This window comes from Phyllobates terribilis, unplaced genomic scaffold, assembly GCF_046119375.1.
Source record: "Phyllobates terribilis strain yellow unplaced genomic scaffold, ASM4611937v1 Scaffold_13__5_contigs__length_258822181, whole genome shotgun sequence".
Taxonomy (NCBI): Eukaryota; Metazoa; Chordata; class Amphibia; order Anura; family Dendrobatidae; genus Phyllobates; species Phyllobates terribilis.
The window spans coordinates 189,218,755-189,241,975 of NW_027362773.1; the positions used below are offsets into that span (position 1 = coordinate 189,218,755).

The window sequence follows — 23,221 nt, forward strand, 5'->3', positions numbered from 1 at the left end:
CATCCAAGTTCGGTCTGATATTCTCCATGGACCCATAGACATGAATGGGCGAGTGCCGGAGGCAAATCAGGCACGCTACCATCTTTTTCCTCGGACCACTCGGTCCAAGAAAAAAATTGGACATATGCACCACCCAGTAGACTAAGGCTATGTTCACACATCATGTTTTTTTCAGCATTTTTTTATGCAAATTTTCAGCTGCGTTTTGCAGTACCAGCTAAGTCTATGAGATTCCAGAAATCTCATGCACACATCATGTTTTTTTTTTTGTTCAGGATTTTGTGCTTTGCATGTTTTTTTTTGCAAAATAGAGCATGTCACTTCTTTCAGCGTTTTTTCACCCACTGGAAGTAATGGGTGGTGAAAAAAAACGCTGAAAAACCGCAGGTGTCAGGTTTTTCAGCGTTTTTTTTGTGCCCAAAACGAATGAGATTTTTTTTTTTCACTGAACTTTACGTACATGCATAAGAGAGACAAAAGAACCGTGGAAAAAAACACCAAAAAAACGCATCAAAAAACAAGCAAAAAGGCAAGAAAAATCCCGAACAAACCTCCTGGCAAGAGATCAGGTTTTGCTGCAGAAAAAAACACTGAAAAAACACAGGCGTCAGGTTTTTCAGCATTTTTTTGTGCCCAGAACCAGAATGAGATTTTTATTTTTTTTTCACTGAACTTTATGTACATGCATAAAAGAGACAAAAGGATCGTGAAAAAAACACACCAAAAAACGCATCAAAAAAACAAGCAAAAAGGCAAGATAAATCCTGGACAAACTTCCTGGCAAGAGAACAGGTTTGGCCGCAGAAAAAAAAAAACACCGAAAAAACCATGATGTGTGAACATAGCCTAACACTGGTCAGAGTTGTCTGATCCGATGTCTTGGGCTGAGTCCAAAACCGAGAGGTTTTTGAACAGTATTTGAAGCATTTTTTGCATTGTTTCTCCCCGACTGATTCCATCCGGATCCGCTTCCAACAAGTGACATGCGCCCCCCCCAATCAGGCGTTTTTTTTAAAACCTCTTCAAAGAGGGGGGGGGGGGAAGCGCTCAAAAAATCCTCAACGTGGACTTCCTATAAAAATGAATAGGAAGAGTTGTCTGAAGGATTTTGGAGGATGAAGGATTCTGTGTGTGCACGCAGCCTTATAGGGGGGCTTACTGGGAATGGTGGGAGGGGCTGCTATTGTATTTCTACTGGAAGTCTGCACCATAGGAGATGCTGTTAGACGAGTAAAGCTGCAATCCCTATGAGTCATAGTGCATAATGTCTATGGAATGCACACTCAGACATAGGCATAGAGCTGTATACACTGTATACCTGTGTGTCTGCATGTTCTCCATGCTTTACCATGGACCTGTGAGCACTCAGGTGTTTTAAAGATGGAGGCCAAGCTGTGCCCTACTCCTGTCCCCAGCTCCCCCTCTCCTCCTATTAATGAGAGCCTCCCCTCCCCTGCAGCACACACACAGAATATGCATCCTGATCTGCTTGCTTCTGCCATTGACGTCATTCAGCCGTCACATGACCCTGGCAGGGCCAATCATTGCAGAGAAGCTGCTGCAATCTTTTAGTGATTGCTATTCTGTAGCACACACACAGATCAGACACATCACACAGATACATGCTGCACCCCGAGCCCTGCCAGGATCCAGGGGGCTTCTGGCTGCTTTTTCCTCCCCCTTCCTTTTGGATAAAATAATGGATTTAATCAAGTAAATAAAAAAAACACTGGAAATGTCCAGGATCCAGTGAGATCTGGAATCTTGATACTTTTTTTTAATTTATTTTTTTGTTGCAATTTCCTTCCTGCTTGGAGTCTACAAAGGAATACAGAGCTGAAATCTGTCATCTTCACCCAGTTGCTATGGATTTTACTAACAGCTCTTGTGGGGAGAGTGATCACAGACAGATAGAGGAGAACAAGCCACTGCTGGGGGAGATGTCTGCTCCAGAGGGGGGCAAAATGGGTGCTGTGCCCTGCAGGAGAGCCATGGTGCACTTCAATGGCATGAGGTACAAACTGCTGCAAGAAGGAGACATTCAGGTCTGTGTGATAAGACACCCCAGGACCTTTCTGAGCAAGATCCTCACCTCCAAATTCCTAAGGAGATGGGAACCCCACCACCTGACCCTGGCAGACAACAGCCTGACCTCTGCTACAGTAAGTGCTGCTGATACCCAGCTGCTCTGCTGCTCCTTACACTACCATTGTTTTCTCTTTATTTGTAAATATTTACACTAATGTGATACATTGTATCTATCTATGGTATAGTAAGAATATGCAGTAACATTGGCAGTGCTGTATATAGATTGTTCACCCTCTTTACTGCTGCAGAACCTCTCTAAAATACAGCTGTCAATAAATGGGATGATTGACAGTATGGCTTCCTAAGATGGAACATCAGTGACCAACGATGTGATCTTATACATAATGAAATCCTCATACTGTATAAGAAAGGCGATAGAAATCCTGTTTTTTTTGTGTGAGGTTTTTGGCACCATGGTGAAATGTATAATGTATCTGTGTCCTGTATTGTCCTAGTATATATGGTTGGTTTCTGATATATTGCAATAGGCCTCAGAGACTTATTACTAATAGATTTATTTTATGTGGCCAGCAGGGCCTATTTTGTTCATTTTTTATGGTTATTGGTGGATTATCAATGATGTGTTGTTGTTGGTTGTGTGTGTATATGTATGTATGTGCGTGTGGATGTGTATACATATACAGACACATACGCATATATATACATATGTATGTGTATTTGTGTGTGTATGTGTGTATATATATATATATATATATAATATAAAATACGCACATTATATATACAAACAAACACACACATTATGTATGTATGTATATATATATATGTGTATGTATGTGTGCATATATATAATATACTGTATATGTGTGTATATATACAATGTGTTTGTATGTGTGCACACACACACACACACACACACACACACATACATATATATATATATATATATATATATATATATATATATATATATATATATATATATATGTATATATGTATGTGATAATTGTACTGAATGTTTTGCCATGGTGAAGCTTCCCATCATCTGCTGAGATCCCCCCGCACAGCGTGTATGTGCTGTGTATGTGCTGTGTATGTGCTGTGTATGTGCTGTGTATGTGCTGTGTATGTGCTGTGTATGTGCTGTGTATGTGCTGTGTATGTGCTGTGTATGTGCTGTGTATGTGCTGTGTGGATCGCTCACTGCAGCACATTACAGGAGCCCCAGTATAATATATCCACAAAGGATTCTGGGTAAGGCACATTATAAGCCATGGTGGAGGATGTTGTATGGCGGTTACATGGACCAGATAGATTACAATGTAATTATTCTGTATGGCCGTCCTGTTCTGGTGGATATTAGATACCATTTATTATATACTGTGCGTGGCTTTGCTTGAATGGTTACATTTCTGGCTATTGATATGAGGTGGATGGTTCACAAATAGATTTTTATTTTAAAGATAGTAAAACGTCCAGAGATATTTTTTATTCTTAAAAGGGTAATTAGCAAAATCTGATCTCCTTTTTATTGTTACTACACAGATGTGATGGACCCCATATATACCTGATCCCCCTCCGACCAGGGGGTTCAGTGTACCTAGCAGTGATTATCATTCATGACTCGTCTTTAACGAAAATATAAGAGGAAGGATGTAAAAATAATAAATAAATATTATTTACTGTAGTTTCTGATAATCATCTAAGGGCCCTCATCCTGTTCACCTGCGTATCTCTCTATAGGCGTCTTTGGTAAAAATGAGTCAATCTGATGCATTTTTCTGCATCGCGCTTGTTGTATATATGATGCCAGAGTGTCACTCAGGACTGTACAAGGGAAATATGGAAACTACATTTTTAGGAATTGCGCCTATTCCTGTGCATAGAACTGATGGGGACATTTTGGTAGGACAATTTTCCTAACATTGTAAAAAAAAAAAAAATTGAAGTGAATAAGCATTTTAGTCTAAATTCACACTAGATAATGAGATAATGTAGTTCACATTCGTCACATGCACCAACGCACCTATAGAATTTACTAGCCAATTGTTTGCCTACACGGTGACCTCCTTGCATATGTCTGGAAGGTATATGATGGCAGCGCCAATGGCCGCAAAACTTGAAAAAAATGATTATATATATTTATATTAAGATATTATTAGGCATACAGTTACACAATAAACAATGCGAATCCATCTAAAAGAAAAGCATAAAAATGCCATTATGCTACATAAAGTCATTTGAAATAGATATACGGTGCATATAATAGTGGTAAAATGGCCTTGGTTCACATTGATTCTTGCCATAGGAGCAGTTATAGTATATTTACTATATTACTACATTAATCTATGCATGAAAAAAAATGGAATATACAACATTATTTTATTATTAGCGTGTTAGAATGATCTTATATTTATTGGGTAGGATGATTTTATTTATCTATTAATTTTTTTATTTTTTTTTAATTCTCGTCATTTGTGTGTGTGTATATATAATGTGCATGTATGTATAATGTGTGTGCATATGTGTCTGTATATAGTATGTACGTGTGTGCGCATATATATATATATATATATATATACGGACGAAAATAAATGTAAATGAGCATGATATAGACAGTTTTATTCATTACTGTAGCAAAAAAATACTATGTCATCTGACAGGTTTAAGGCTATGATATATTCTGGTTTATGGTAATTTATATAAAGCCTAGACTACATTACATGCACTATATGGCACCACCAGTTGCTCCAATACATTTGTAGCGGCATCTTTTAGTGTTTCATTAACACCATGGCCTTGATGTTTATTCTAGGGGAATTTCTGTAAGACACAAACATAACATAAGGCCGGATTCACACATCCGTGTTTTGTGGTCTGTGGCATTGAATTTGGCCGCGACACATGGATCTGTAAAAAAAAAACATGGTGTCCATATTATATCCTTTTTTTTTTTTTTAGCGCACCCTTTGAATTTTAATTAGCGAGTTTGATCAGAAAAACGAATCAGACTAGTGCATGCTGCAATTTTGTTTTATTATTGTATATTATTATTAATATTTTTTTATCTTTGAATTACACCATTGACTTGCTTTGGTCAGTGTGTTGTCCGTCTTCTGTCCGGACAGCCTACAGACGTGTAATACGCTCGTCTTCTGCTGTCTTCTGCTCAGGTTGTCCCTATGATGAAGGACCAGGATAGTAGGAAATTGCTAATTGTTTACACAGTGAAACTTTTTACGATCGTTACTTGGCTGCATTCACATCTGAAATTTTGATGGAAACAACAGAAAGTCAGTTGTATCTCGTGATAAGATGTTCCGTAGAGCAAAGTTGCATAACGTACTGCACTCAAAATTAGCGAGCTCTTCACTGCTAAACTCTTGTCATTCAGAGGCTCTTCCATAATACAAGCCCTTTTTATCTTCACATAGACCATATTGCCTACCATGACATTGATGGTTCAGTGATATGGACTTCATGTTGGACCAAAAGTTCTATTCCGGCCCATTAGCCATCGGAAGACAACCAATGTTGGTCAGTTGCCTGCTTATATAATCAAGTCCCAGTGTGATATGGACAGTTCTTATACTCGTCTCGTCTTGGATGGTTACTGGAGAACATGATCGCGGTGTATAAAGAACGTTGGGGCAAATTCTGTTTTTTCTGTTTCAAGTCCCAACAAAATCCCAAATTAGTCTACATACCTACAAATTTACTTCTGCAGTATAAGTGGTTTGATGTCTATGAAAGTTCTTGTATCTCCTGATAGAGATGGCGCAAATCAGTTTGTAAGCCTCGGTCCAGTGGCCATGTCGATAATCTGTGGCCGTCCTACCGGATCCCTGCGAACCACCTCCTATCTATCAGCATTCGTGGCTCTTCCTTTGATTAGCCAGCCTGGAGCAACCTCAAATGTGCTTCACGCCGTAACAGTGATGGTGCGCCAAGCCAACTAATCAAAAGATGAGCTAGGAATGCCATCACGTAAGAAGGTGGTTCTCAGGGCTACTGCTGAAGTGGCCACCAGATTATAGAATGTTAGAGTTGGAGGAGACCTCCAGGGTCATCGTGTCCAACCCCCTGCTCAATGCAGGATTCACTGAACCATCTCAGACAGATATCTGTCCAGCCTCTGTGTGAAGACGTCCATTGAAGGAGAACTCACCACCTCTCGTGGCCGCCTGTTCCACTCATTGATCACCTTCACTGTCAAAAAGTATTTTCTAATATCTAATCTGTATCTTCTCCCTTTCAGTTTCATCCCATTGCTTCTCGTATTTCTATGTGCAAGTGAGACTAAGGATGATCCCTCTACAGTGTGACAGCCCTTCAGATATTTGTAGACAGCTATTAAGTCTCCTCTTAGCCTTCATTTTTGCAAGCTAAATATTCCCAGATCCTGTAACTTGTTCCTCGTAGGACATAGTTTGCAGTCCGCTCACCATCCTGGTAGCTCTTCTCTGAACGAGCTCCAGTTTTTCGACCAGGTCCTATGAATCGACTTGCACCATCTCTAGCTCCTTGAGTGGACAAATTGGCCCTAACCGCATATTGTCCACACTGAGTTATGGTACATTTGTATAGGTGGAGAGTTTTTTTTTATTTAATGTTTAACATGTTCTGACACCACAGATAGGTCCGGGCCTTACCTTGGTCTGGTGAGGCCTCAGAAGGAAAAGTTTGAGAAGCTATGATTTAGTGAATCTTCTAAGAACTCCTTGTGTGTCACATTGGACGTAAATTTTAAGCATTGGATTAGCGTTGGTCTAACCCAACGATTTTGGCAGGACTTGGGATGACCCATCTGATTTGTATGGGTGTTTCTTTCCCCAATGGCAGATGTCTAGTGAAAGAAGGGTTGGACATGTTGAGTTTCATCTGAGCATGAAGAAGATTGGCTGCAATCTAACGTTTATGGCCACCTTTATAACATAGATATTTTTTAACAGCCTTCGGCTCAATCTCGAGCCATGACGACTTGATGGGTGAACGATCTGGAGGAAGGTCCATCGTGTGAAAGCCTAGATGGGTCCATCAAGGTTCTTCATCATTATCTTGATAGTATCCAGCCACTTCAATGTCTGCCATCATATATATGTGACATCACAGGTGGTCAGACAGAAATGTATGGCTTCTCTACATCCCTCCCAGGGTACAATAATCCCTGATTGAAGTCCTTGGGTTCCTAATTATAGCTCCATCTAATTTTCTCAGTTCTTGAGGCCCCGAGGCTAATGCTCCTCAATAGCACGGCATTGCTTATGATAGGGGGGACGGGGGACATTCAGTCTTATGGAGGCCTACGCCAACTTTTACTTTTTCTTTTTTTTTCTTTCCAACCTTTTTTACCCCCACCACGTATGACCGCCTTACACAACCTCCAAAAAAACTGCGATTTCTTCTCCCGTTTCCCTTTTGCTGAGTGTGTCTCACTGATGCTACAAAAGATTATCTGTGTATCTTGTTGATAATTCTTCATCTTGGTTTGACACTTTAGGTTCCAGTGCGCGGTGACTGGAGAAATAAGGCTAAATATGGTAACCCATCTAACTGCCATCATTTATTTATCAGCATTGATGGCTGCGTCTCTTGCTAGGTCTCCTACACCGGGTATTTGATGCTGAGTTACAACCATTGCATTGTCGGACCCAGAAATTTAAGGGAGTGTCCTTCTTTTTTTCTTTTTTTTTTTTTAAAGAAAACTTTTTGCCATATGCTGCCATTACATACCCTTCCCGGATCCAGTGTCTCTCGTGGGGAAATCACATGGACAGCACTGCAGCCAATCACTGCTTGTGCTCTCTAACTAGGAGGAGATGCTGATCTCAGAGATTGGCTGCAGCACTTTTAACGTGCTGCAGCCAAACAAAAAGAAATTTTTTTTTTACATTGGACCTGGGGAGGGTAAGTATTGCACAGGTTTTATTTTTTAACTATCGCAGCATAAAGTTTTCTAAAAGAGGATGACCCCTTTAATATAACAATTCCCTACATTAACCCTTCCCCTCGCTCTCTCTAAAATTATCGCGTTCTTATCCTGAACCAAGAAGCTCTGGATGAACCGTGATAGGGTTCCCTAAAGAAAGTTTTATCGGAAGAACTGTTTTACTTGTATGATTTAGAGTATGGGCTTAACCCCTCCTTATATGATCCGGTCCTGTTGGGATCAGAAGCGAATGGCCTAAAACAATAGGAATAGGTTAGATATTAGGTCTACACTGCCCAGGAACAACGTGGAAATAAGCCATGCAATGGCAACCTTGTAGTTCTGCGCCAAGGTATATAGTGTTCATTGTTGGAAACAATGGCAGCATACATTATCATAACATTGCATTTGGATCCTCCGGGTTCAGGAATATCATCCCAGACTACAGTGAAGACTGACACACAGCAGAAGTGATAGAACGGATGTGGCCACAATTATGGCTACATTTGTGCAAAACCTTTGTTACCCCCGTGTTCCCTACATACTTGATACCCGATGGTTACAACAGAAGCAAGTCTTAGATTTTTAATTTTTATTCTTTAGCGCATGGCAATGACATGTCACACAGGGACATCTGTTGTAAAATTAATTTTTAACCAAGGTGCTATGAGCGCAGATGGCAAACACTGTGATATACTGAAATGGCAGTAATAAAAGCATCATTCCTCCTTGTTTATGGCACTCGTTTCAGCACTGGCCATTTTTATCTTTTTTTTTTACCCAAGAGGTAATAGCTGTGATTATTATAGCGATGGAAAGTGCTGCTTCCCTTTAGATTAGTCGGTCTCTGCCATGCCCCCATCCGAGAGAACTGCTGTCACTAAATAGACCCAAGAAGTGTCATCGAATAGAGTTAAGCTCCTCCCCCTGGACTCTTTAGTAAAAAATAACGGCTGGAAAGCTACATGGAAGTGTCATGTGACCACTTTCAGCCTATTGAATGGCTGGAGAGCTACAAAGAAGTGTCACGTGACCACTCGGTCTATTGAATGGCTGGAGAGCTACATGGAGATATCACAATGTCACATGACCAGTCTTGGCCCGCTGGATGCTTGGAGAGCTACAAAGAGGTGTCACATGACCACTCTCGACCCAATCAATGGCAGGAGACCTACAAGTAGGTGTCACAAGAATAGTCTCGGCCTATTGAATGCCTGGAGAACTACAAGGAAGTGTCATGTGGCCACTCTCGGCCCATTCAATGATGGAGACCTACAAAGAGGTGTCACATGACCACTCTCGACCCATTCAATGGCAGGAGACCTACAAGTAGGTGTCACATGAATAGTCTTGGCCTATTAAATGCCTGGAGAACTACAAGGAAGTGTCACGTGACCAGTCTCTTCCTATTGATTGCCTGGAGAGCTACAAGGAGGTGTCACATGACCACTCTCGACCAATTCAATGGCTGGAGACCTACAAGGAGGTGTCACATGACCATTCTCCACCCATTCAATGGCTGGAGACTAACAAGGAGGTGTCACATGACCAGTCTTGGCCTATTGAATGCCTGGAGAGCTAGAAGGAATGGTCATGTGACCACTCTCGGTCCATTGGATGGCAGACAGAGCCTGCATGGGTTGGGGGCACATGTGGCCCTTGCAGTCCAGTGGTTGGCACTATGGTGGGCACTGTTATATCCTAGGGACAATTTTCTCCCTATACAGATGAGAATTGAGGTTGGTCGGTTCCTCATTTCCTCCCCCATTTTGGCTGGGGTACACACATGATAACTATCTACCACGTTTAATGTTTTTATTTTTTTTCTCCTCTTGAACATTGATTACTGCAGAAATTAAAATGAGTCTGCGAGGACGAGCAGAGCGCCGCAATTGTTAGGACAACATCCACCGTCGCCATGGAGACGCAGGCTTTCTGTGTAGGCCTTTTCAGGCCTTCTTTTATAGGAGAGCCAGAGACCATATTTGCATTTGTTTGTGGAAGTAAATGAAATCTTTAACCCTTTTGCAACTACAAGCAAAAATCCATAGCAAAAGAATACCATAATAACCCCACTGAGCCTGGTAGTACAGGGGAGACCCCTTTATGGAGGGGAAAGAAACAGGAACATGTCCTTCTTTGTGCCCCATTATCAAGTTTGATAAAATAGCCAGGAGCCATCCATATTGATAGGCACTTGATACTGTAGGGGGCACACCTGTGGCCCACCGGAACTGTAGGGGGCACGCCAGTGGCCCACTGAAACCGTAAGAGGCACGCCAGTGGCCCACCGGAACTGTAGGGGGCACGCCAGTGGCCCACTGAAGCCGTAAGAGGCACGCCAGTGGCCCACTGGAGCCGTAGGGGGCACGCCAGTGGCCCACTGGAGCCGTAGGGGGCACGCCTGTGACCCACCGGAGTCGTAGAGGGCGCGCCTGTGGCCCACCGGGGATGTAGCGGGCACGCCTGTGGCTCACCGGGAATGTAGCGGGCACGCCTGTTGCTCACAGTGGGAGCCGTAGCGGGCACGTCTGTGGTCCAGAGGAGCCGTAGCGGGTACGCCTGTGGCCCGGAGGAGCTCCATGAGGGCACCTCAAACACCAGGGCGTGCCCTGCAGCACCTGGTGCTTTCACATTGCATTTAGGCACCCGTTCAGTGGCCCCGTCGACGCTTACGTCCAAACTCCCCTGACAGGGCCATAGACTATAATGGTGCCAACTGAGCTAACGTGCGCTCTGACGTGAATCATTTTCGGGCGTATACGCCTACTGGAGGCGGACACTCAAGACGTAGTAAACACAAGACGAACATTTAGCAACTTTATATTTTTGTTGTCCCTTTAAATCCTGCCGGTGATCTGCATTAGTGAATTGTGTGTGATACACTCAGGTTTGCTTAACTCCTTTTGGCCGTGGAGGGGTTAAACCACACAGTTATCTTTACAGGCTCTCTCACATCCTGTTTTCATTGTCCCTGCAATTACAGCAAGTCCTCTGTTCTGCCCTGCAGATAACACTCAGCCTCCAGGCTCTGTCAGGGCCACTGTCCCAATGGTGCCTTTTAATATTTGCAAACTCCATTTGCCAGATAACTGCTCTCTTGGGGACAAAACCTGATCCACTCCCTGAGGGAGAATGGGATGTTTGTTATGTCAACACAGTTAAAACTGTTACAGCAGTTTAGTAATATCAGTTCGGCAGCCGCAGTCATTGGATACTATTCTTTTTTTTTTTTTTTTTTTTTTAATAAAAAAATAATCTTAATGGGTCTTCTTTATGAAAACAAATGTCTAACCGAAATACTGCACTCGGAGACCAATCAGAGCAGGTTTTTGCACCGGTTTTCATACATGAGGCTCATTGTGTATCTCACCTATACCTTTAAGCTATGTATACATGCTTAAAAGCTTGGCACACCCTCAAGGCACATGTGGCTCCTCCTGACCGAAGCCAATAGAAGAATACTTATACTTGAACTTATACTTAAGCTGGTCCTCTTCAAAATCCACAATAAAAATGCTTCAAATACTCTTTGATATGGATCAGCTTTAAAATCCACTTTAAAAAAAAAATCCCCCTGATTCTGCCATACACAACCGAGCGCTTGTCATGGGTGTATCCGGTTTGACAGACAGTCGCTTGGCTTTGCAGACACCTTCTTGATTCTTTCATCTCTGTAGTGTAGTGGTATCCTTCTCTCGCTAGGACCCAGCAGTGATATCCACCTTCTGCTGCTAATTGACACACCCTTGCTTGATATATAAAAACCCTCAGTGTCTCCAGAGAGTTGCCGATGATTGTACTATTTTCCCCTGCTCAGGCCTGGAGTACTAGCAGTCGGCTAGTTTGTTCTTGGTGAATTATTGTCGTCTTCTCTCTTGTGCCTTCTCAAGCTAAAGGCCCCGTCACACATAACGAGATCGCTAGCGAGATCGCTGATGAGTCACGGTTTGGTGACGCAATAGCGATCTCACTAGCGATCTCGTTATGTCTGACAGGTAGCAACGATCAGGCCCCTGCTGTGAGATCGCTGATCGTTACAAAGCTTCCTGGACCATTCCTGGGTCGTTGCGCTCCCGCTGGGCAGTGTGCATCGCTGTATTTGACACCTTGTCAACGACCTCGCTAGCGATTCAGAACTGAGACACATAGAGGTGCATAAATTGGACTTTTCTGCGTTCATCGTCCCCGATTGGTGGTCGCTACTGCGTCCTTGTTTTTTCAGATCCCACCAGCGTTCTCCGGCTGTGACTCCACTTTGAACAAATCAGACATCTTTAGCGAAGTAGGTATTGTTTGGGGTCTCAAATGAGTTTCCATTTTTAATTCATTTATAGGACATCTACCAATTATCTGCTATCATTGCTCTTCAGGGAGGGAGGGCTTGGCTTCTATCTGTATATATATGCTTTTGCATGGGCAGATATTTTAGGGGTCTCGTGCACACACACCCACACAGCACGTTTTCTGACACGCTGTCGTGGCCAACCGCTTCAGAGTTTTTCATACGCCAATTAACATGAAGCTTAAATCAATAGACTCTGTTCTTTTGGCCTGTTGCACGCTTCAAAACTTTCTTCGTCGACGTGATGCAATTACGTACTGTCCACCTGGCTTTGTGGACTCTGTGGACCGAGCCAATGGGGAAGTGGAGCTCGGTGAATAGCGTGCAAACTATCCTGCAATTGCAGGCCTTCAACCAGTGGGACATGGCAGAAACACCCATGATGCGAAGACCTGCTGCGACAACTGCTGCCAGTATTTTAACGGTCCTGGTGCCCCGTCACACATAACGAGATCGCTATTGAAGCCAAGCCCTCCCTCCCTGAAGAGCAATGATAGCAGATAATTGGTAGATGTCCTATAAATGAATTAAAAATGGAAACTCATTTGAGACCCCAAACAATACCTACTTCGCTAAAGATGTCTGATTTGTTCAAAGTGGAGTCACAGCCGGAGAACGCTGGTGGGATCTGAAAAAACAAGGACGCAGTAGCGACCACCAATCGGGGACGATGAACGCAGAAAAGTCCAATTTATGCACCTCTACGTGTCTCAGTTCTGAATCGCTAGCGAAGTCGTTGACAAGGTGTCAAATACAGCGATGCACACTGCCCAGGGGGAGCGCAACGACCCAGGAATGGTCCAGGAAGCTTTGTAACGATCAGCGATCTCACAGCAGGGGCCTGATCGTTGCTACCTGTCAGACATAACGAGATCGCTAGCGAGATCGCTATTGCGTCACCAAACCGTGACTCATCAGCGATCTCGCTAGCGATCTCGTTATGTGTGACGGGGCCTTAAGTCTGTTTTCCTTGTTTGTCTTTAGTTGCAGTGGGGGTTGACTAGTGCTCACCCCTCCCCCTCCCTTCCTAGGGCCCAGCTCTAGGGACAGTTAGGGATTACGTATCCTGCTCGGCGATAGGTGCAGAACCTATTTAGGGACGGAGGGTGTTGTACGATCTGCCTAGGGGTCTCCACTCTCCCTTTCCCTAGTTGTTGGGCTCCCCCCCCCTCTTTTCCCATCGTTGTACACCTGGTCCTCCCCTTACCTAGTGCTCCTGTGTTCTGTATGAAAAAGCCGCTGCCAGACTCCTCTGGCAGAGGTTTTTGTCAGGGAAAAAAACGAAAGGATCGGGCGCAGAAATTCCACAAGCTGGATCCTTCTCTCCCTGATATCTGTCGGGGCTCTTAGTATGGGCTAAAGCTGAAGCCACAGGAATCACAGCCACATTAGTTGCCATTTTTTTATTTGCTAGCTTTCGCTTTTACGTTTTTATATTGTTCTGCCAATTACTATTTCTTCCCACCCTTCTCCCCAGTCATTCATGCAGAGGAGAGAAAGCCATTGCCAAACTCCTCTGGCGGCAACTTATCTCCCCTGGGATCAAAAGGATTGGACATATTAAAACTCAATATGCCCAATCTGTCTGAGATATGTTAGGAGGCCTCGTATGCATAGATGGATCAGACAATCCTGCTGAACTCAATGGCTTCCATGTTCTTACTTTTGGTATATTTTTGGGATAGATTATTTTCAGCATGGTTTGGATATTAAGTGGGTAAAGAATCCTGCGTAGGACTTGGCAATTTGTATCATCTGAAGAGTTCATATTTTCGGCAGAATGGCATTTGCTCTTAGGAGAAAGGTCACATCGCTATTTCTGAATTATTAATCTGTCTATGATTCCAAAGCTATAAAAATGTCCTTGACTTGGCTTTTTTGGCTTGGCTTTTTTGAGATTTTATCTGCCTAGGGTAAAGCCAAAGATGGTATGTTGTCCCCACGGTAGACATGTCTGATCGTTTGCGATCAGGGAGGTGCGGGTTCTCCAGTGCTGAGAATGTGTTTCTAACGCCAGACACACAGAGGCCAAACATACATAGTCATGATTGTCTATTGAGATTGATAAGAATATTCCTGATTAGGTAAAACTTATTAAATTATGGAAAGTAAGTGTTCCGATTGTTCATCTTCAGGAGCTACTGTAAGCTTCCTAGTCTCCAACACGGTGGTAAAAGCATCTAAAGTTGGACAACCATACGGATACTATCTTCAGGAACTACTGTAAGCTTCCTAGTCTAGACACCCCTACTTATCTAAAGGTGGACACCCCTATGGATCTAAAGGTGGACACCCCTATGGATCTAAAGGTGGACACCCCTATGGATCTAAAGGTGGACACCCCTATGGATCTAAAGGTGGACACCCCTACGGATCTAAAGGTGGACACCCCTACGGATCTAAAGGTGGACACCCCTACGGATCTAAAGGTGGACACCCCTACGGATCTAAAGGTGGACACCCCTACGGATCTAAAGGTGGACACCCCTACGGATCCTATCTTCAGGTACTACTGTAAGCTTCCTAGTCTCCAACGCAGCGGTAAAAGCATCTAAAGTTGGACAACCATACGGATACTATCTTCAGGAACTATTGTAAGCTACCTAGTCTCCAACGCAGCTGTAAAAGCATCAAAGTTGGACAACCATATGGATTTAAAGTTGGACAATCCTAGAGATACTTGCATGTATAGAAAAGAGTACCTGGCACTAAAAGAAGGGCATCAATTTTATGGACTAGTCCAGGCAGCACTAGTCCTATAGGTAGAGCTGTGGTGCACGTTCCAGTAGAGCTGACCACTTTCTCATTAGTTTTCAGAACTTTTAGAAAGTGATGGAACAGTACTCCATAATTAGCAGGTTTGCTTGAAAACATCCTTATTCATTTTTTTAGATTAGTATACTTTTTTGTGAGCGCAACATTTTGGATCACAGACCCTTCGTCAAGCAAGAACGAGTGGTGGGATACATCAGAAGATCATTGTGGTTTCAGTGAGATGGCATAGTGGGTTGTCCCCTTTCAGTTAGTCTTTGTCCCCGGGCACAGTTTGGTGTTTAAAAGCAAACAATCCATGCTGTATTCACCATCACCATGTCCACGTCTAGTCTCTGGTGCAGCCCCTAATGTCTGGCTCGTTGACAACGCTACCACCAATCAGTGAGCTCGGCAGCGCTGCAAGTGTAGATTGAACACGTTTAGAGCCGCTGAGCTCACCACCACCAGGAAAGGTGGCGGAGACTCGCCAGTGGACCCGGGGACCGTGAGTATAGAACTTGATAATATATACCAAAGTTAAGATTAACTGAAAGCAGACAACACCTTTAAGTCTCAGATCTTGTAGAAGTAAAGATAGAGGGTTGGAGATGTACAACTAATACTCACATGTATGAAAAAGAGGACCTGGAACTGAAAGAATGGCCATTTTGGTATTATTTTTTGATAATATGGAAACTGTCTTGCCTCCAAAAACTAGAAGATAACAACCAGACTTTTCGATGTCAGAAGAGGCATCATTTTGATGATTGAAGTCCTGAGTTGCGTCAGAACAGAGTTATCCATGGAGAAGCAGAAGTCCTTGGTTCTTTCTGTATTTGAGTTAGGAGGATAAGACAAGAGCTGTTTTGATGTAACACTATGGCTTGAGGTTTCATGTTAGAGAGGAGGCTAGAACAGCTGCATCCTGGAGACACGGTCTCTTCTCCTGTCCAAGAGGAAGTTGCATAGTGTAGATCTGTATTAAAGCATTTTCCCCTGTACTCTAGTTACATATATACTATGAACTGTGCACCACAAGTTTTTGGCCTCCTCAACTTCACAGCCATACAATTAGGACTTATGTGTTCATGGATAATAGTCCTCAATGGAAGTGATACTTCTCGACTAGAGTCAGACTTCTCAACGTTCAGAATTCTTGAGGAAAGAGATTGTGAGGTTTGCTCTCGGAAAAAAATGTCAATATCGCCACAACCTCTTCTGGCCAAACTCTTCCATGCCTTTGTCATAAATGTCCCATGAGTATGCATTTGGGTGTTCTCCTGGATTTCTTTTTTGGGTGGTTTTGGAAGGATTTGGCAACTCCTCTGGAAGACTCCTAAACATTGCAGAATGGTTGGAACAAATGGGGAGAATACTCCTATACATACAGAGTCCGATGGGGCATACCATGATTTTATGTTGGAAATTGGTGTCAGACAAAAGTACAGTGGAGGCCTGGTGCACCGCCATGTAAGCCTTAGTATGGACAAGTACTATGGCCATGTATTCCCAGGTCAAAGCTCACCGGGTAAAGTTGGTCATAAACAGAAGAATTGTCAGTTGCAATGTTTTATTTCTTTTCCTTTTTCCATATTCCTAGGCCTCATTCAGAAGTCGGCAATTTTTCTGGTACTCGAAGAACTGGACCAATTTTCATCAGTGTTTGGTCATAGTGTCAGTGGGATCAGCCAATAGTATTTTGTGTTTCTTGATATCTTGACTCCACTCCTCTTTGAAGAGAAGGATCCGACCAGTTAATTTGAACGTCCGATCCTTTTGTTCTCCTGGGAGAAAAGCCGCTGCCAGAGGATTCTGTCAGCGACACTTTCATGGAGAACATAGGAGCACTCGGCCGAGTGCTCCGTCATTGAAACCAGCCGTTTAGACTTTGGATAGTTGTTCGTGTCGAGCAGGGTTGGTCTTCCCGAGTATAATTTATATGTTTGCGCTCTGGTACGGTGTCCGTGCTCAGAAGCTGGTTTCTGGGAAGTGAACATTTTAATGATATGTTTATGTCGAGTAAAAATGTCATGTCCCCATCAATAAATACCTTCCATGAAATCTGTAGGACCGTGCTGCTCATTTACTACACTGTAAAATGGTGGTCTTCTTTGAAGCGGTAAGATACTGTCAGAACTTTGAGCTCTTGTATGCGTGTGCCTTTAACGTGATGTCAAATTGTTATTAATGGCGTGAAAGTCTTCATTGCTCTCCCTATTTGCAGCTGGTGCTAAAGGACCTTATAGGGTACGTCTATGTATGTGTGTAGAACTATACCTAGTAGTAAAGCAGGATTGGCATTCCCAAAATTGGTCAGGCTGGATCCTTCTCTCCACCGACATCATCTGTTGGGGGCCCCAATACACATTAGGCGTGGGTCACACAACTGCATTTTTTCTCATCCGAGAAAATCGGTCCGATTGTGCTGATCAGAGTGTGAACATGATAATGTCTATAGCGCTGTGGAAATAATGGCGCTATATAAGTGAGTAAAATAAATGATCGGGGGGAGCGTGATCGGGAAGAGGGTGATCTGATTTTCTCAGATGTGGAGAAGTCTGAAAAAAAAATCCTCCATCTTCTTCCAATTCTGTCAGTCCGTGAAAATCGGACTGCACTCAGAAGCCATCCGAGTACAGTCAGTTTTTTATTTTTTTTTCACAGAACCATTAACTTGCATGGCCGAGTGCGATCCAATTCACGAATGTAAATCGTGCATGCTGAGATTTTTTTCCTCGGACAGGACCCATAGAATAGTATTGGTTTGAGTGCAATCTGCTGTTTTGTTGGATTGCACTCAGAAAGAAAATGCAGTCGTCTGCATGAGCTCTTAGACTGTTAGCTGTCATTAGTGGCGAGTTCGGCTGACGGTAGTCTAATTCTTATGGTCATCTTTAGAAAGCTTCTCCAGCCGACAGCCATTTCTCCTACCCCCCAAACACATATACACTTGTCAGAGATGTGTTCTGTATAGGAAAAGGGGCTTATCTCCTTTGTTAGCAAAGGATTGGGCATGTTCAAATCCAACATGCCCGATCCCTCTTCTTTCAGCCTGGACGTTGCCACATACTCGTTGGGTGGTCTGCTGATGCTTCGGACAATATCTTTAGACCACTCTACTTTCTATAGCCTCTATGTTGCACTGTCTATTGCTGGCTGCAGAATGAGTTAACTGAGATCCCGTCAGCGAACTCACTATAATGGTCTAACCAGGGGCTTGAAACTCATTTATGTTTTTTTCTGAGCTCCTCCTAGCTGATTTATGCCCAGAGACCACATCAAAGTTAATTGTGCAGGAAAAGAAAGAGCTTTTAAAAGCCAAAACGGTGCAAAATTTTTAATGAAACCCCATTGCAAAAATGATTTATAGCACCAAATACACATGCATTTAGGGGGAAAAAAATAAATAAAAAAGGTTCCCATCGGTGGACAAACCCTTTAAGGGGAGCTGTTCTTTAACACTATGCATATGAATGCATTGTATGAAATATATCAAAACATAAGCATAAAACACGACGATGCCCTCCATTGTAGTATGAGTATGTCATTCCCAATCTTTTACTTTATGGTTCATATCACGGTTTTCTTCTGCTGGTGATAAGAAAGCATGGAAGCAGAACTCCTATCAGAGAGGAAGTGCGTTACAAATAGCTCGCGCCCGGGGACGTTCTACCTCATAGGATTGTATTTGACGTATTCGGTTGGTATCTCGTTTTGACTTTATTTTCTCCTATCAAATTTCCTCCATAAAGTCCGACTCGTTTGTGAGTCCTGTAACTGTAATATCCTCATATCATCACAATTAGTAGTGAATCATTGGTGAATACATTTTTTAGCTTATTACACCGGCCACAGTGGCTTCTATTATTCTTAAAGGGGTTATTCCCATCTTCATAGATGGGTATTGTCGGATAGGGCTTGTAAAAACAAGCAGTTTTGCAATTTACTGTGGTTTAAAATTTTCAGCCGTTCTTGAGATATTACCTGTTTTCTTTTGTTTACAGCTCGTTGTCTTGGAGACCGACCACTGCTGCTAGACAGCAGAACACTCGCAGTGCCTACAATCTCTTTTCTATGGAGCTTGAGCTTGTAAGCACTATATTGAACCTGGCAAAGATCGCTGGAGCGCGTCGTTACCTCCTAATCCCGGCCAGCTTCATCGATGTGCTTGCAAACCTAGACAGCAGCGGTGGTCGATCTCCTTGGCAATGAGCTATAAATGAAAGAGAAGTGTTAATATCTCAAGAACTGCTGCAAATTTTAATAAAGATTAAATAGGAAAAGTGCTTATTTTTACAAGCACTATCCAACAATACACATCTATGAAGGTGGCTAAATAACCCTTTTATTTTATTTACTTTCTCAATCTTCTTTCAGTGATGGCCGTTGCAGTAATGTGCAGCTCATTGGGTGAAGGAGGTGCCTGCCATTACATGCAATATTTAAAGGACTGGACTGGTGCATAATGACTTTTTTTTATGTCTGTGTATAAAATCACTCACGTGCACTAACCCATAGGCTACCATTAAAAATAAATAAATAACTGATTGTCTGATCATGGCCTTAGGGTAACTATACACAGTGTCGAAATGTTGTGGATTTTTACCATTGCGATTACAGATGTTTGGGATTATATAAATCTTGTCAATACTATTTTGTTAGTGCAGAATATGACCCATAGCATGTCAATTTTGTTGCGGGTTGAGTGTGGATTTTTATGTGGCTTACCCACTAATCTCCGCAGCTTCCTCAGGAGGATATGCTCCTCACAATTAGGATTTGATTTGTGGATTTCCACGTGGATTTATGTTGATTTTCTGTGAAAATATCGGGAAGCAAATCCAACGTGTGTTCACCTAGGTTGGCCATAAATATTAGATGGCTACCGGCCAAACGCCATCTCAGCCGACTCTCCCATGCACTCTCTCCCATGCACTCTCTCCCATGCGCACTCTCTCCGATGCGCAGGATCACTAGTTCAGCCAAGTTCTCCTGTGTTCTTGATGAGATAGCCTCTGACTGACACGTCGGCGGGCAGTTTAGCGGTTGGGAGTCCAACATCAGTCATGCATGATCAACATCTCACCCAACCATACACATCAGACCGACTGAACCTGTTGACATTAGTATAATGTGTTTGGAGGCCCTTAGCCTATGGTCCGGACCCCAATGCCTGGACTGACCACGGGTCTCCCGTCCTGAACTTATTTATTGTATTTGCCTATATAGTGCCATTAATCCCCATTGGGGCTCACAATCTAAATTCCCTATAGTGTGGGAGGAAACCGGAAAACCCGGAGGAAACCCATACAGCCTTCTTGCAGATGTTGGATTTGAACCCAGGGCCCCCAGCACTACTAAGCAACAGTGCTAATCACTGAGCCACCGTGCTGCACCATAGACCTATATAAGCTTGTAAATTAAGGTCAGGAGACCCCCCCCAGTCAGCATGGACATTGGGGTGAAATATGCTCTGGTGAACCTGGTCTAATGCACATGGACCTATAAAATGTAATTCACACATACATTTTTTTAATGGGCCGTTGTGTCTGACGTTCCCTGCCCCTTTAGAGACAATGGTTGGCGAATCCTGCCCCGTAGTGTGAGATCATTTCACATCGCTCGCAGGTCTTGTAAACAGTTCAGCCTAGGACTTTTTCCTTGGCACTAAAAGAGGATTTTGGAAGGTGTTAGATGTTAAAATACCTGGCAAGGAACCAGTTTACATATCAGCTTCCTGAGTTTCCAGCCCTGCTTAGATTTTATTCAATCATTGCTAACTGGGTGCTCCAGATTTGCGGTTTGATATTTTTTTTCCTTACTTAATGCCCGTCACTGTAAGAACCAGTATTGGACAGGAGCGAAGCTACGATATTGACCAAGAGTGGTAGATGTTTCTGTGCCCATAGCCCAGACTGATACTGTAGCGTCGGTGGTCTTGTCCTGGACATTAGCTTTTATAGTAGAACTTTTGGGTTCTCTGACCCCCTTGTTGTATGTGTGTGTGGGACTGACTGAGGGTCCCCAGGTACAGGTAGAATATATTGGATTGGTCTATTGGAGGACAAGACATGGAGCTATCAACTTTGACAAATAGGTGATACATGTTTAACCAGTTGATGAGAGATTTGTGCAGCACTTGTTGGCTTTAGATGTTAACCAGTGAAGTTGGACGTGGACGTCTTGACACGAGTCTGTGAAATTATTTTCTCACTAGTGAAAACCGGAAAGTAATGGGATAAACTTGAGTGTTTCCAGTGAAAGTTGAAAAAGATAAATCTTAACGGGAACCTGTCATCCCCTTCATGTTGCCCGAAATACGGGTGGCATGAATCGGGCACTGGCTCGGTACTTTGTCCCTGGCCGGCTTTTCATTGTGTCTCGGCTGATTATTCCAAGGAAGGAAACTGGCGGCTTCTCCCTTCAACTAACAAGTCTTCCTGTATGCACACACATGGGTCTAGCCATGGCCTATTCACAGACTTCAGCTATCAGGGGGTCTCAAGAACTGTTGTTTAGGGGTTATTAGACTTTTTCTGAGCTGTAGGTAACCATTACCTTTTCTTTTTAGGCTCATGCCTATACTTCAGAATTTTAAAGGCGTTTTCTGATTTCGTAAACTTTCTCTTCCCGGCTACATTTTTTATTTTTTTTTCAATAATGAACAAACTGCGCTTTATTCACCCTCCCCAGGTCTGACGCTGAGTCTCCGCTGCTGCTCTCGGTGTCTGTTGTTGTCTTCAGCACTGATGTCACATCGACAGCACTGCAACCAATAACTGAGCTTGTGCCGTCAACTTGGGCACAGCCGCTAAGCGTGACGTCAGTGTTACAGACAGGAATAGATGCTGGGAGACTCAGCGCTGTGGTCAACCAGGGTTTTTCTGAAACCGGTAGCACCTTTTAGATTTTGCATCGTACAGGAGCTTTATTGCGAGGACAGCCATTGGCTAAAAGAGTTCTTGCCTAAAAGTTATAAGAATCTGTTCCTCTCGATAACATCTTTGTTTTGACTTCTATCTTCAGTCATGTTTCGAATGGCTTCCAGCAGGCATCAAAGCAGGGATACGACTGGGTACTGTTTTTTTGTAGACCTGCACTTGAGCTTCCAGCTGATGATGACCAGTCGGCAGTTATTCCTTGGGTTGACACTGTCCGCTCTTAGTGGTGTTTGTTACAGACAGGAATAGATGCTGGGTGACTTAGTCCTGTGGTCAACCAGGGTTTTTCTGAAACTGGTAGCACCTTTTAGATTTTGCATCGTACAGGAGCTTTATTGCAAGGACAAGCCATTGGCTAAAAGAATGCTTGCCTAAAAGTTATAAGAATCTGTTCCTCTGGATAACATCTTTGTTTTGACTTCTATCTTCACTCTTCAGTCATGATTCGAATGGCTTCCAGCTGGCATCAAAGTGATACCTTTGAGCAGGGATACGGACTGGGTACTGTTTTTTTGTAGACCTGCACTTGAGCTCCCAGCTGATGATGGCCAGTGAGTAGTCATTCCTTGGGTTGACACTGTCCACTCTTAGTGGTGTTTGTTGTTTTGTACGTATGCTTGGTGGAAAACGAGGAACCCTTAGGATCACATGGAACCTAATTTTATATTCGAAGACTTTTTGTTCGGGTACAGAACTTGAATGAGCCTAAATCTCAAGCTGTTTTACATCATAAAGAAGAGGCAGGAGATGGTTCCATGGTGGAGACTAACGCAAACCAGATGTTCCTCATCTTTAGCATTCCTTCAAAATGTTCTCCCCACAAGATATTTGGTCTTAAGTTGTAGCACACTTGCCAAGTGTAGAAATAAAGTGAGGTTTTTTTTGTTTTTTTTTTTGCTGATCTTAAGACGTTTCATCCTAATCCAAACCCAAATAAAGCATAAGTGACAACCTCAGGACTGTGCAGTCAACTTTTTCCTTATTCCATTCCCTCAAGTCACTGTAGGTCAAGCTTTTTTTTTTCTAAAATCTCTTTGAGTACCAGTAATGGAGAGGCCTTTACAGCATTAATAATACAACTGAGTAGAGCACTACTTTTGGCTTTTGCTGGACTTCACTTCTATATTCTATTTTAATGCTTTCCTCATGTGAAGTTCTGAGTATATAGAGAAGCCTCCGTCACTGCTGGATAAAGGTCTGGAATCC

General features: G+C 43.0%; 1 protein-coding gene across 4 annotated transcripts in view; it reads left to right on the top strand.

Annotated features, from left to right (window-relative positions):
- The first annotated feature begins 1,538 nt into the window (after positions 1 to 1,538).
- Positions 1,539 to 23,221, top strand: part of CMIP (c-Maf inducing protein) — a 135,156-nt gene continuing 113,473 nt past the window's right edge. For 2 of the 4 annotated variants that reach the window (XM_073659133.1, XM_073659134.1), the window contains exon 1: positions 1,540 to 2,162. In XM_073659133.1, coding sequence (XP_073515234.1) covers positions 1,866 to 2,162 — 297 coding nt within the window. In that variant the 5' untranslated portion in view covers positions 1,540 to 1,865. Of the gene's footprint in view, positions 2,163 to 23,221 lie in introns of all 4 variants that reach the window. The other 2 variants (XM_073659132.1, XM_073659135.1) reach the window with 2 other exon arrangements.